The sequence below is a fragment of the Typha angustifolia genome, chromosome 7 (assembly GCF_048772165.1).
Source record: "Typha angustifolia cultivar Huaian chromosome 7, ASM4877216v1, whole genome shotgun sequence".
NCBI lineage: Eukaryota > Viridiplantae > Streptophyta > Magnoliopsida > Poales > Typhaceae > Typha > Typha angustifolia.
In genome coordinates, this window is record NC_133245.1 from 12,136,641 (window position 1) to 12,151,792 (window position 15,152).

Genomic DNA, 15,152 nt, shown 5'->3' on the forward strand with positions numbered 1-15,152 from the left:
GCTGACATTAACTACTTTATTCAAAGCCAACAAAGAGTAGAAGAAGACACACTAGTAATTGCAAAACACCCTGAGATTTAACTTCCCTTGATCATCGCCCACCAAACCACCTTCAAATCAAACCAAAGGAAGCTACAAATGCCAAAGGATCCAAAGTTGCCCTATCATATCGATGGTTAGAGAGAAAGAAGAAGAAGCTCTTTAATTACCTCTCTTTGCCTCATGCTATATCTTCCATCCCATCCCATCCCATGCAAACAATGTCGTGTCGATCGAAAGCAATAAGAACTCCACCATCTTGCTTCGTTGCATGCAGCATCCACACCACCATGACCACCATGACCACCTCTCCCTCCTCCTCTGAAACAAGAGAGGTGGCATGGGCTGCCCACGTCTCACATCGATCGTGCTAGAAGGGAACTCCTCCCTTTACGTGGGATCACGAGGGGGAGGAGATTGAGAAGCTCATTGGGTGGTGTTTTTATTAGTATCGTTGGTGGCTCTTTGAGTTCTTGGGGGGGATTTTGCAACTTTTCGTGGTGTTGTCATCAAAGAGAGAGAGAGAGAGAGAGAGAGAGAGAGAGAGAGATTAGGGAGATGGTATCTTCCAAGGATATGCGGCGAGCACCGCCACTTTCATGGCACCACCTTTCACTCCTTTTACCCCCACATATGTCGCTGTCTTTGTTTTTGTTTGGCATCTTTTCAAATCCAAAGTAGGGTTCTGATGGGATGCTCTCAGCTTTTTGGCTTATTATTTATTATTTGTGAATTCTATACTTTACACCCTGTCTTTTAGAATCAATGGGGGCTATTTAACCTAACAAGTATGGAGTATCTGGAAAAATATATATATAACATAAAAGGAGAATAGGTTCCTCAATATGTAGGAAATTAAATATAAATTGTAATTTTATTTTACAAGCTATTTTACAATCCTTGGCCAAAAAATAATGTAATTTAATTTATGTATAATTAGCATCGTAAATGGACAGTTTATATTAAAACTTTTTTTCACCACAAATATATATACCAGATCATTGGGCTCAACTCGCCTAGGTCTAGTCCGAACCTGCTAATTTTAACCGAGCAAAGTCTAGTCTGTCACGAGCTTGAAATGGTAATGGGCGGCTTGCCCAGCTTGGCCTGAAAGTTTGAGCCGCTATGCCCGCGCATTCCTATGGTTTTTGTAATCCCACATTGAATATTTGATTGACCTGATACCATAAAAGATAACTATTTTATAAAATATTTTAATTGGAAGCCTACTATATTTGGTTATTTGGTCTATTACGATATGATATTTTTTATGACACAACCTTTTACATTTAGCACGATCCCAATATCTTACAGGCTAGTGGGCGGCAACAACCTATAGTATTCTAGCTCGACTCAAAACCTAGCCCAGCTCAACTAATAGGCAGATCGAGTTGCGAACAAATATTTAAGCCTGATCGACGAAAAAAGCCCGACCCCTGATGATCACTTCTATAAACATATCCTGATCAACAAAAAAAGCCTGACCCCCTGATGATCACTTCTATAAACATATTCTAAAGTGTTGTGTTTAAAAATTAATAATGATGAGGGTAAACTAGGCATGCACTGAAATTTTTTATCCCAACCAAAAACTAAAACAAAGATATTCATAATAAGAAAATTTATTTTATTTTTCTTTGCTTCACAAGGGGAAACCTTAAAAGGAGAAAGGGTACCATAGTCCTATTAATTTCTTAGCGATGGAACAATAAATAGGGGTGAAAATGGATCAGATAATGCTAAATTTATATTTGAGTTCATATTTTAGTCTGAATATCGATTCAGATACATATATTAGATGAATCAAAAATTAAAATCATATCCTAACTAAATAGATACAAATAATTTTTAATCGGATTTTAAATAAATACAATCAAATTCTATATGAATTTTAACTTTTTTTTGGACATAATTAACACAAAATATTAAGATTTTTATTTTTATTTTTTATATCAAATACATATAAAGTTAGCGAAATCAATCTCTACAAACAACATAAAACACATCATTAGTAACAACATAAGTATTCATCATCTAAATAAACAAACTAAAAACTACAAATTATTGAAAAAATATGCAGGTTGATAGATATCCAATATCTATATTTGTATTCAAAAAATTATACTCGACTTATATTCGTACCAATACCTAATTTTTTTTCTCGAAAACAAACTTACTCGCATCAGAATTTATATCCAATTTTTTTAAAAAAAAAAAATTCTACCCATATCCAAATATATATCCGAATCGGATAAGAATTTTTTTTACCCTAGTTCCGTATGGATCTAATATGACAACGGGTCTGGTTGAAATTAATCCATACTCGCTTATACCTTTAGTTCGAAGACCACCTGTTCATCAACTGTAGCTACATCGAACTGATTGCTACATCATTCACCACGCGTCTCTTTATACTTTCTTGGTTTCCCTCGTGGAATGATTACTGAAAGTCTTGAAGGCTTTCAACCAAATTAGCCCACTCCCAGACTTTATTGATTAAAATGGACTACACACACACACCTCTATGCCGTCAATTTTCAAGTTCGGCGAATCTTTCTTCTGCTTTCGAAATCTTTTTCTTTTTCTTCTTCAATAGATGAGTGCGAGGTATGCAGCACGAGCAAGCCGATCTCCCATTAGCAGTTTCCACACGACACCCATTCTTGAATAGATTTTTTTTTTGTTGTTTTCAGTTCATTTTATCAAACAGGATGGAAGTTCATTCTATAATCACGTTGATGCTATGTCGACAATAATACTTTGTTTTATTCCCTGTTTCATTCCTTGGAGCTTATTTCATCAAAGAAGGCTTTAAATCTGCATCCCTTTCTTCTGGTGCTTGCAGCCTTGCAGCTTTGCCGATTGCTTGCTTACAGCTGAAAAGGAAGAGAACGAATAAGGGATTCAGAGCGCTGGGGTTTGAAGGTGGACTTGAAAAGCCAATTATAGACGCTTTATGACCTATCATTCCGGATAGTGTCTTGTATCCGCTGTATTATCACCACCTTAGAAGGTGGAATAGAGCTGCTTGTTGGGCTTGCCTAGGCACGGCTTGAATCCGTCCGGTTTTAACCTAGCTAAGGTGATCCATTGTTTGGGTTCGGCCCAACCTAATCCAAGATGATTATGGGCATCGTAGGCTAAGCCTTTGCCCGCTCAACTCAGCTCGAAAGCTCAACCAACTACACTTGCCTATTCTAATAATCTTATAGTAAATTGAATACCATATATAAATATGTTCTAATGAAATCTAACTAACTTTTCACGAAGACCTATTATAGTCGGCCTAAATGATCCATTATGCCTGGCTTGAGCTCGATATCTCACAAGGCTAGTGAGCAATAAGAGCTATAATATTCTATTCCGACTTAGCCTCTCAGGTGATTAGTGAGTTGGGCTACGAACAAATCCTTCAGTTTCTAGACCAAAGAGAACTTATCCACAATTCATCTTGCAAGTAAAACACTAGTTAGTTCAGCACTGTTTAGTTGATGACATAGATGTCCCTTTTGGCAGTAAATTTGGCGGCCCATTAAAGTAAATAAAGTTCAGGGGAGGTCTAGTTTAGTCAAAAGTTCTAAAAATATAATACTAAAGAATCAAGCTTTATTAATAAATAAACCTTTAATTGTTTCAGTAAAAAAAATTCAGCAAAAGTAGTCTCCAAACTAACATGATTCACATCAACTTGATTAGGGAACATGCTGGATGGGTGGTCATCAGCATTCAGCAATTGCATGTTTAAGTAGAAGAGCGTACTCAAATCATCTGGTAAAAAAATATAGAAAAAGAGAGAAGGAAGACAAAAGTAGGCGGTGGTTGTGGGCAAATGGGCAGAGGAGGCGGTGGCAGTCATGTTGGTGGTGGGAGGAGGCAATGTAGAGGTAATCTTTAGATGAACCGAGTAGATCCAACTTAAATATTTGTTCATAGCCCAATCCACCTACCATTCAATCGGAATCAGAAACAAGCTTAGCCCATGTTGCCTCTATTATTATCTAAGACTCCTATAGTCCGATTAAAACCAAGCAAGTCTGGACTGGGGCTTGGGTGGGTTGAGCTCAATAATCAGCTCAAGGCAGCAGCGGTGAGGTGGGGTGGGTTGAGAAGGTGGTGGTAAGTGAAAGAGGTGGCACTAGGCAGAGGAGGAGGAGGTGGTGGTGGTAGGCAGAAGAAGAGGTGGCGAAGGCGGTGGGGTGGGTGGAGGAAGAGGTGGTGATTGTAGGTAGAGGAGGAGAAGGGTGGTGATAGAAAAGGGAGAGAGAGGGAAAAGAGTGAGAAAGACGAGGGGAAGACAAATTCCTACACTTTCTATCCAAACACCCCAAACAATGTCAGAAAATTAAGCTTACATAAACTGAAGGAATCACAGAATTTAGGAAAAGGAAATCACAGTCGAATTTACAATCACATTTTATATTTTTTTCAGAAACCTCTTAACAGAATGTACTGGATGCAATGAACAGTAAAAAAATACATTTGTGTTGATAATTCACAAACTATGCAACAATGTTACTGTACCTCTTTACACTCACACTGTACAATCATACAATATAATACACCAACTCAGTAATACGTACAAAGGGATTTTCTTATAGCTCCCGTCATAATCTGAAATCAAAATCATTCAACTTGTTATCTTCTGTCTCTCTGGAAGCTCTTCTTTTGATTTCATTGGTGTCTCCGCTACTAGATTAGATTGGGATTTTGTACTGAAATCCCAATCTAGGGAGTTTCTGGAAGAGTCGATTAGATCAATTTGTGATGGTGACCATGTGATTGCCTTGAGGGTCTTTAGCAGAAGGCTCAAAGCAGAAGCGCATGCTGCTCGAACAATTGGATCTGGTGATTGGCTCATTTTGCCCACTAACATGGCAAACACCTGACAACGAGACGTGCATCATATCTATAATTTTCTCAGATAAATGAATAGATGCTGCAGTCTGATTATCCCAAAAACAAACATAGAAAGTAGAATCTGTGACTTTTCTTAAAGAAAAAGCAGGAACCTGTGACAAATAAGGAGCCAAGGAGCGTTGATCATCTAAAAGCGATAACATGCAACTTGAGAAGCAAATGGCATTTGCTTGTATGACTGGCCAAGGTGCATCAAATGCCTAAAACAAAGGAAACATAAAGAATGATAATTTATATACCAATTAATTATCAAACACAGTGCTCAAAATACACCTGGATTGCGGACTCAAGGTAGCTATCAACTCTAGAAGCCAAGAGTTGACACAGTTGCCTTGTTAGGTCCCTTATGAAATCCTCATAATCGCTCCTGGTGCATAATGAAGAGCTCGATTCACATTCTTAGACATTGTATAATCTACGTACTGGAAAAACTGGCAACTGTTGCATACCGGCAGTCAGAATTAAAATATTGTTTGTTGAGGAGGTAGGAGAAACCATCCACATCCATCAAAAGAGCAAGTTGTCTAAATGTATTCTATATTAGAAGACACATTAGTTTCAAAATGGTCCAAATGTAGGGAAGATAAAGTGATGGCACGTAAATATATGTTCCCATACCCGGCATGCTAAGCGAACACTAACGTCATCATCATGAAGATGAAGAATCAGGCGGGGAAGGGTGATGTGTACCTGTTAATGGACAATATTAGGTGTTAGGGGCAGCATGCATTCAACACATTTGATCATATGCAACAAAAACAGACCAAAATTAATTTGTAAGAGGTGAGGAGTACAAATTTTCCGAGTTTAAAAGCAGTAGTGATCATCACTACTGTGATAGACAACTTAGAAGTCTCTGTAGAAGATGCAAGATAATTTTTTACTGGCATTACACCTTGATGGCACATCAACTAAAATTATAGACAGTTTTTGCGAGCCAAAGGTCACAGTCGGTACAAAAACCAGGTTGGAAAGCAATCTAATATTGGCTACCACTGTGCAATCAAATAACTAAAAAGATAATAAAGCCACATTCCATTACTGGGTCCAATTGTCAAGACTTTTGAGCATGAAAACAGCCAAAATGTGAGAAATAACTCCAGTCCTTGTGGTATTTAGTCTTAATTTTCAATTTTGCAGTTCTTCTGGAATAAAGGTTGGCTTTTATCATTTTGAACAGTAACAAAGTGGCTGAAGTAACAAAAATCTTTATATTATTATTTTAGGAGCTGTGAAGAGTCCTATTAGGGTTTTGTTTTGATTAAGCAAGATCCTGATTGTTTGAGGATCCTAGTTCTCTATACAGAGGGCCGAGTTAGCGGGCTCTACTGATGAATGCGTGATTACTTGAGGAAAAACGGGCTTGAAAGCCAGGCTCAGTTTACTCTTTTCCTATTCTCTAGTTTTCTCTCTTCTATCTCCTCTTCATTTGCTATTTCATTGGTAATTTCCTTTCTAATTGAATTTACATACTCCCTTCATAGCCGTTTTCCTATTTCAACTAAAAACGAAATTTCTAAGTACCAAAGTTGTTGTCATAAATATGTTTTTGGTTGCTGACAGTATAATTTCCTCACAACAAAATATCCAACCACTTTGTTTGATCTATGATGTAAGAACTTTTACAACTGGTTTTCCCGTGCCTCAAGGCCTTCTTTCGTTCCCATTATTTGCATTAGGAAAGAACGCACCATTTTGGTCCATCATCTCACTGAAGGGTGTCTATACTTTGTCCAAAATCACCTCTTTGGAAATTTGGAACTAACTTTATCCTGGGCAAATTAAGCAAGAAAGGGGGAATGGCCATATAATCTATAGTGCTAGATGGTACTGGTGGGTAGAGTTTTTGAGCTCATATAACCAGAAGCAATCTTTCAAAATTTTCTGTAGAAATGGAAAGAGACAAATGAGACAGACGATTACGTTTTGCAAGGACTAAGGAGCTGCTTTCAACTCTCATGCAAAAGTGAAAGTGCAATATCAACAAAATTCAGGAAACAGAAAGCAGTAGCATTTTAAAACTCAGGCAGAAGAATGGTACTAAAGTGCCGCCACAAAGGACCACTATTGTAGTTCAAGTAATGTTGTACAAATGAAACAGCAACTCCTACTTTGTGCTCTTTGACTAGTTTTATCTTCACAAATAAGGCTATATTCTAAGAAATCCTTCCTGATAGACTCTGTGTACTTGAAGATTTAATGCAAAAATGTTGATATTTATAGCACATGCCTCTCATTATTTGCTCATCGCATGAAATCCTGCTATGGACATGAACATTTATTAAGCTCTCATAATTTGTTGGTTTTTCACTCAAACCTCAATAAGCAAGTTTTCTTATTGACTGCAGTTGAGTCAATTACTTCCTTACCCTGCAACAGAATAACTACAATTAATATCTACGTGATTGCCAATACCTTATATTTAGTTCTATACAGTAATCTAATAACCAGTCTGTCGACAAAATAGAAGCACAATCTTTGCTTATATCAACAAAGAAAATGGCCTTGGGCAGAATCTATTTGCTTCAGCCAAGTAAAACAAGGTGACATTTCTAAATTTGTTGAAAAATACTACGAAATATAGAATCTACTCGCATTAACAGAAGTAATTCTCATAAGTTTTTTCAAATGAATATCTTTTGACTTCAGTGAGTATGTCCTTATATAGTATTTTATTAATACTATGACAAGCAAGGATAGCCATGTCGGCCGGCATGGATGTGCCAGTTGTAGGGGTGAAAACGGGTCGGATTAACTCCGACCCGACCCGCTATCCGACCCGACTCGAATCGAATTCGGATAAAAAATTTCTATCCGATTCGGATTCGGATTCGGATACAGATAGAATTTTTAAAAAAAATTCGGATACGGATTCGGATACGGGTCGGATAAATTTTTCGGATTCAGATACGGATATCGGATATCCGTTTACCCGCATATTTTTTTAAATGATTTACAGTTTTTAGTTTGCTTATTTAAATAGTAAGTATTAATATTATTACTAATAATACATTATATATTATTTATAGAGATTAATTTCTCTAATTTTATATATTTGACGTATAAAAAAATTATTTGTTGTAAAACTCTTAATAATTTTGTGTTAATTATATTTAAATAAAACATTATAATTATTTTAAATTTAATCAATATCCGTTTAAGATCCGATCTTTTATCCGAAAATTATCCGTATCCGTTTAGTTAGGATATGGTTTTAAATTTTGCTATCCGTCCAATATCTGTATCCGTATCCGAACTAAAAATACGGATCCGAATATGGGTTGAGCATTATCCGATCCGTTTTCACCCCTAGCCAATTGGCACTTATTGTACCAACGCTTGGTCGGCACGTGACACAAGAGATGTCGACAGCACCCCAAAAAAGCCAACTTAAAGGCTGTGAAAGACCTTCTAGGTGCCTCCAGACAACCTTAGGAGACCCCTCGAGCTCTCCCGTGGCGGTTGGAGAAGGTTAGGCATCGCTTTTGCCCTTTCTATCGTAGGAGAAGATGATTCATCTGAAACAGATCGTGATTTACTCATGATCCACTTCAGATCGTCATTAAAAAGATCTGCCTAAATGGATTTAAGTTAGATCCATTTGGTGGATCCCTTTATAATCCGCTAAACAAACCTCTCTTCTCTAGAAGTCGAACTAAGGCAATGACAATTTCGAATGCAGTAAGTCCCCTCTGCTCTCCCTTTCTCTACTTCTCTCCTAGTACCTCTCTCTGCTATCTGGCTTCCTATTTTTTAGCCTTTTTTTTTGGTGTCAGCATGGTGCAACGGCACACACTGTGCCAACGGCATCGGAATCCTTGGTGACAAGACCAACTAAAAGTCAAATATAGTTGTGGAGTGGCATAGGGAATGCTAGCCTTGCCAAGATCTTTTTCACTACTATCGACTATGATTTAAAACACATCCATACTAATCTACTTTATGGCGATGATTTAATTAGCGAAGGTGATCAATCATTAAAAAAATATCTATAACTTTATAATCAAATACCATTATCAAGAAATGAATCAAAACATGATGATGGCATAGTAAATGTGGAAATACCTGCTCAAGAAAAGCCTGACTTTGTGAACCTACTCCATAGTTACTTAGTGCTCCATAAGCTGCAAAAGCATTGGAGCGCATTTTTGTGTTCATAGATATCTGTTTGACAAAAAAGAATGTAATATACTAACATGTTAGAGTTCTAAACTTTTCGTTACAAATTGTGTCAATGAAGCAGAAAAGAGATGATGAAACTCCTAAGTTAACAAAAGAAAGATGAGAACAAATCCATCATACATAATTCATCTTTTGATGACTTATTTCCTATTGTCATTCATAGAGCAATTGAAATCACAAAGTAATACCTTTTTTTTTAAAAAACTTAAACCTCAACACTACTTATCAATGTTGTAAGCAGTCAAGCCACCCTATAGTGCATAACTGCATATACAGTATACTGGTGAGGGTGAATACGTGGTGTAGCTTCATAACCATATCATTACCCAAGGAAACAAACAAGTGAATACAGCTAATAAATGTGATACATCGACAACCACCAGCCAAAAAATTATTGAAATAAATAATAAAGAAGTAAAATAGATATTTCAAAAGTACAAGTAAATCAATATGCATTTGTGGACATGCATATACAATGATTGTATAACACATATGCAGTCAACATATAGTATACGCACACATATGCATATGCTGTCAGATTGCTTATAGGGACCACATAATGCACACGAGGAGGAGTTTAACTCACTGCCACTGCCTATCCAGTCGGCAGTTGCATAGAAAGCCTTTCTATAACTATGCTAGTAATAATATGTTCTAATAAAAATAATAATATGACCACTCAAATTACTATTCAGTAGACCTCAAAAGGAAATAATAATGTTGCAGCAATAATTAGAAACTTGAAGATCATATAGGGAAAATTCAATTATTTTCTTAAAACTAAAAAATGAAGGTAGTCGAGCATCTGTATGCCTTGTTGTGCCATTGCGACGGCCTTATGACCTAGCAGCCGTTAGATGGTCCAACATGATTGAATACGGCACAAATGAGCTTTTGGTTTAAAATAATAAAAATGGATAATAGATATATATTAAATAAAAATACAGTGTGAATTGGTCAAACTTTTCTTCTCATACCTACACTAATTCTGACTCTTGTTGTGCCATCTGTATGCCTTGTTGTGCCATTGCGACGGCTTTATGACCTATTAGCCATTAGATCGTCCAAGATGATTGAATATGACACAAATGAACTTTTGGTTTAAAATAATAAAAATGGATAACAGATATATTTTAAATTAAAAAAACAGTGTGAATTGGTCCAACTTTTCTTCTCATACATACACTAATTCTGACTGTGTCCTGCAGATATACAAGACGAACTATTGAAGGATTTATCGACAAAGATCTACTATTGAATGTCACTAACCATAGTATTTTTCTTTGGAACTTACTAATTTCATGTAAATAATTTGGTGCACATTTCCATTTTTGGTGCACAAGATACTCCATAAAGGATATACAACAATCCTTCAACAATCACCAATTTCACTAAGTGTAAACAAAACTTTTCATTTTCCAAAATAAAACTCTATTTCAAGTGCTCATCCACATATAGACTTGATTGGAGTAATTTAAGCTCAGCAGAAACTATTTTCAAGCACCATAAGCAAGCTCTTCACTTAATAACTCCAATATTCATAAGATTCATGGTTACCACAGTATTTGTGGTACGTGTCTGTGCGACCTGTCGCAAGCAGGATGAGCAGCACAACATCCTTGCCAGTAAATCAATAGCATGGTACATGGTGACATTGGTTCATATTGAATAAATTAGTTCTTACAGGATAACACCTTAATATAACCAATTTGAGCTCATAAGGGTGATATGGATCTCATAATCAGCAGCCCAGTCGGTCAGGGAGAAGAAAAAAAGGAAAAAAGTATATTGGAAAAACGAATTGAGAAAAAACTATTAGAACAAGATAGGAATAAACTTGTATGGCCTCTCATATGCAGGCACCTACTTGTATGGCCTCTCATATGCAGGCACCTACTCATATGGCCTCTCATATGCAGGCAATTATGTGATTAACTGCTTTGCAATATATGCAGATTAGTTGTAATAGATAAGAATATCAACAGGTAAATTCAACATTACAAGATATATACAATTCTACATATTCAAGAGTAAAGGAAAACAGACAGTCTGACATCAACTTCAAAGATACATCTTTCGCACCCTTGTTTCCATATTTGCAGGAGCCTTGTGCACTCAAATCCAAAAAATATGGACACATGAACTCTACCCAATTTTCGGGCCAATCCAACCCTTGTAAGTTTTAATAGATTTGTTCTTATAGTTAATTTATATGTAAATATGAGACCACCTAATAATGGAAGAATACCTGAAGGTTCCGAAGCCGTACAGAGAGATTGACTAAAATGGGATCAACTGCATCTTTAGTTGATGAATTGAGAACCTACATGCAGAATAGCCATATAATATGACGACAATGATACAGAAGATGTCACTCTTTCAATTAAAGGAAAACAGTTTATCAAGTAAAGAAAAGCACTTACCTCTAATAAGCACTGTACTGCAGTTAACTGAACTGATTCATCAGGATCTTCAAGTAAAGCTATTATCACCCCAAGAACTTGTTGGATGTATCTAAGCATGTAACTCTCTGGTATCTGCAACAAGTTATGATTGTAAAAACTAAACTGTATCAGAAACTTCAAGGCAAATAATTGAATATAATGGAAACGATATTTCATATCATACGATAGCACCGACATAAACAGATGAGCATATAAGCATCAACAGTAATCCGGTACCATATAAGCTGCCATATTTTGAAATCACAGCCAAATATAAGGAAATAAAATTTTGGGCTGGCATTAATAGCAAGCAATGGGCTGCTGACTATGAAGCATGGAAAGGCGTCTGTGTTAAACACAGACACGCATCGGACACGTGTCAAAAACCGAAGTATCCTTAATTAAAAATAAATATTGAACACAGGAGGGGCACCAACAGGATTGATATCAGTGTTTATGGGTCGGGTTTGAATCCTTTTCGTTAACCCGGATCCAAACCCAAAATTAATTTCCCCAAACCCCCACCCCTCTGACGGAAATCTCACTCTCTCAACCTAATTCTCTCGCTCTCTCTCTCTCTCTCTCTCTCTCTCTCTCTCTCTCTCTCTCTCTCTCGCAGCTGTTCGTCACGCTCATTGTGCTCACGGACAAACGAACAACTGCGATGGAGTGAGCACAATGAGCGTGACGAACAGCTGCGACAAACAAGGTTCTCTCTCTCTCTCTCTCCTTTCCTCCTCGCAAGCAAACCTCTCTCTTTCCCCTCCCTCCCCACAAGCATTTAAAATGATCTCACTTGCCTCTCTCTCTCTCTATATCCTTTAAAGCCTTTCATTTTTCCCTTATTTTTCTTTTTATATCAATAGGGCTTAAATTTAAATTTTTATTGTTCAAATTAATTGTAATTAGTGTGATAAACTAATAATGTGATAGGCAGATAGTATGATAAAACTTTGCTTTAGATGTATCAATAATTATATATTATTTATTTATTTATTTCACCGTGTCCTATGCTATGTCTACATCACATTTTTTAAAAATTTGCCGTGTCACCGCGTTTGTATCGTGTTGTGTCCGTGCTTCATTGTCTATTGAATATTTGAAGCAATCTTTTGACAAATATATTGATAACATATGGGAAGGATATATACAAGGATTGCCGTGTTGATCCTTAGTTGGCACATCCCTACAAGTGGCACGTGATGGCATGTCTTTGGCACATTTCTAATATACTTTTAGGATATTTAAAAGTATTTTTGATTATAATTTATTAGTTTTCTATCTTTGTATTATTTTTGTATATTATCTATTTTATTAAAGATATAGTAATAGTAAAGTAGAAATATTATTCAACACATAATATGATTGAATACACTTATTAATTGACAAAAGTTCAACAATTAAAATCAAAACCTAGTTGAACATAAAAAGACAATGAGAATCAAAGACCTTGTTTGTTGGCACAAGAATAATATGAGAATATTATATCAAATACTATTGATAATTCTCAAAAAACTCATCCATTGATAGTATTACTCGTTGTAATGTTTCACTCTTCATAAAAATACGAAACTTCTAATTCTCGTATGACGTGATATGCATATTGAATATACAAGGAAATGGCTGGTACATGTGCACCATAGTCATATGACTGATATAATGGCAATGATGATGATAAACTCATATCAACTTGTAAGCGCATATCTCATGACATCCTACTACTTATAGACTCAAATCCTTTCCTTCTATAGTTGTAATCATGTTGAGCTTGAGGTGACTCCTTTTCTTTCTTCTACATCTAATAAATTTTGCTTTGTGTTTGAAATTTGGGGAAAATCTAATTTCTCTTTCTTCCTAATATTTTAAATAGCATTTTTCATAGATTTAGCACCAAAATGCTAGATCCATCTAAAAAAACCTTGCAAATGATAGATTTAGCAAAGTTATGCTAGATCTAATATTTGTACACCATAAATTAGTTTTATAGTGCAAAAAAACTTAGAAAATAAAAAAAATTATATTTTGATGGGATTCGAAGAAGAAATCTTGAATTATTTCTTATTTTCCTCTTTCTTCTTTCTTTCACCTTCTCTCACCTTGGCACTTTCACTTTTTTTTGGTATTAAGAAACGCATTAAAAAGGAGGGGTCAGAAGGCCCACAAAAAGATACAACCCAAATTATAGGCAAGGAAAGACATGGGCTGAGATGTCCACGAGCAAAATTAATTTTATACATGAGTAAGCGAGGATTGAAAGAATTGACAAAAGAGGCTTGAAAAATCTAACAAGAGAGGACAAACTAGCCAGAGGAATTGGGTATTGTTGTTGAGCCAATTGATTAAGGTGGGTGAATTAAATTCAACAACAATCAAAGGGAGGTTGAGACGGGCATTCTATCTCCTAATGAGCTATTCTGCACAGTCTGGAGAGAATATTTGTCTATGTTGCCGAAAAATTTGAAACCAAATGATATAGCTTTGTGATTTTCTAATCTGTCTTTGGACAGCCACTTAATAGATTCACGCTCTATCTAGGTCAAATTTGGTCAAGGATCTGACGGTGGCATTGATCTCAAGTGAAGTAGTACATGAGAAGTAGAGGAAGGGAAGGATGCCGACCCTTAGGGTCAAAGGTGGTGCGGCTAGATGAAAGGGGTTTCAGCGGCCTAGGAGGGGACGAGCAAGGAGGAGGGAAGGGGAGTAGAGGCGAGTGACCAAGATGAATGAGGATAGAGAGAGGAGGGCAGCTACGATTTTCAGCAAATAATCTCCTTCCATACTTAATTAGGGTTACACTCCACATATATATAGAGGCTACCCTTAACCGAATAATAAACAAACTAATAAACTTAGCTAAACCAATCTCTTTATCTTTCTTCGAATTAGTTCTCCGTCGCACCGCAAATAGATTCTAAATCTAAAGAAACTCTGAATAAAAAGTTCTAGATTATAACGTCATCAATCATATCTATTTGGTTTCATATTATTTAGACGCCTCATAAATATCTTACGAATAATTTTTCAAAACTGTACAGAATTTAACTTAACTAGACTTAGCTAATTAAACAAATTCTAGCCTACTAGGACTCTAACTAAATCACATAAGAAGATACGATAAATAAGCCAAGTAGGATCAGTCTATCGAGCCCAATATCCCTGTTGATGTGATTCAACCTGACCCAGCTTGTATCAAGCACAAGCAAGTAATCTGGCATGAAGACACGAAACATTTTTGAATAGCACAAGAATACGGGATCCACTTAGCACCTACAAAAAGAGGATAACTATTAGAATTGAGATTCAAAATAATTGCCTCATTGGAGGCATAAGCCCCATCGAAGGGGAAGGGAGTGGGAACCACCTCACCCAACAGGTGAGAGCATCTAGGGTGAGATAGGTTCCCAATGGAAAAAAGTACTCGTCCAATAAAAATTGTACATTACAAAGAATGACAAAGACAGGGATTAGACTGTCTAGAAAGCAAACCGCATTCCTTGCTTTCTACAGCTGCCACAAGGTACAGATAATGATTGAGAGAACAAAAGCATGCTAGTTGCGCCGTAGTGAACT

At 36.4% G+C, this 15,152-nt stretch overlaps 1 protein-coding gene across 5 annotated transcripts in view; it reads right to left on the reverse strand.

Moving 5' to 3' along the window:
* Nucleotides 1–4,428: 4,428 nt before the first annotated feature.
* LOC140762075 (protein SHOOT GRAVITROPISM 6) overlaps nucleotides 4,429–15,152 on the reverse strand; it is a 65,718-nt gene continuing 54,994 nt past the window's right edge. For 3 of the 5 annotated variants that reach the window (XM_073099684.1, XM_073099685.1, XM_073099683.1), the window contains 8 exons: nucleotides 11,562–11,675; nucleotides 11,387–11,461; nucleotides 9,022–9,120; nucleotides 5,575–5,646; nucleotides 5,406–5,491; nucleotides 5,230–5,323; nucleotides 5,049–5,156; nucleotides 4,429–4,921 (listed from right to left, as the gene is read on the reverse strand). In XM_073099684.1, coding sequence (XP_072955785.1) covers nucleotides 4,667–4,921; nucleotides 5,049–5,156; nucleotides 5,230–5,323; nucleotides 5,406–5,491; nucleotides 5,575–5,646; nucleotides 9,022–9,120; nucleotides 11,387–11,461; nucleotides 11,562–11,675 — 903 coding nt within the window. In that variant the 3' untranslated portion in view covers nucleotides 4,429–4,666. Of the gene's footprint in view, nucleotides 4,922–5,048; nucleotides 5,157–5,229; nucleotides 5,324–5,405; nucleotides 5,492–5,574; nucleotides 5,647–9,021; nucleotides 9,121–10,115; nucleotides 10,184–11,386; nucleotides 11,462–11,561; nucleotides 11,676–15,152 lie in introns of those variants that run through there. The other 2 variants (XR_012104695.1, XM_073099686.1) reach the window with 2 other exon arrangements.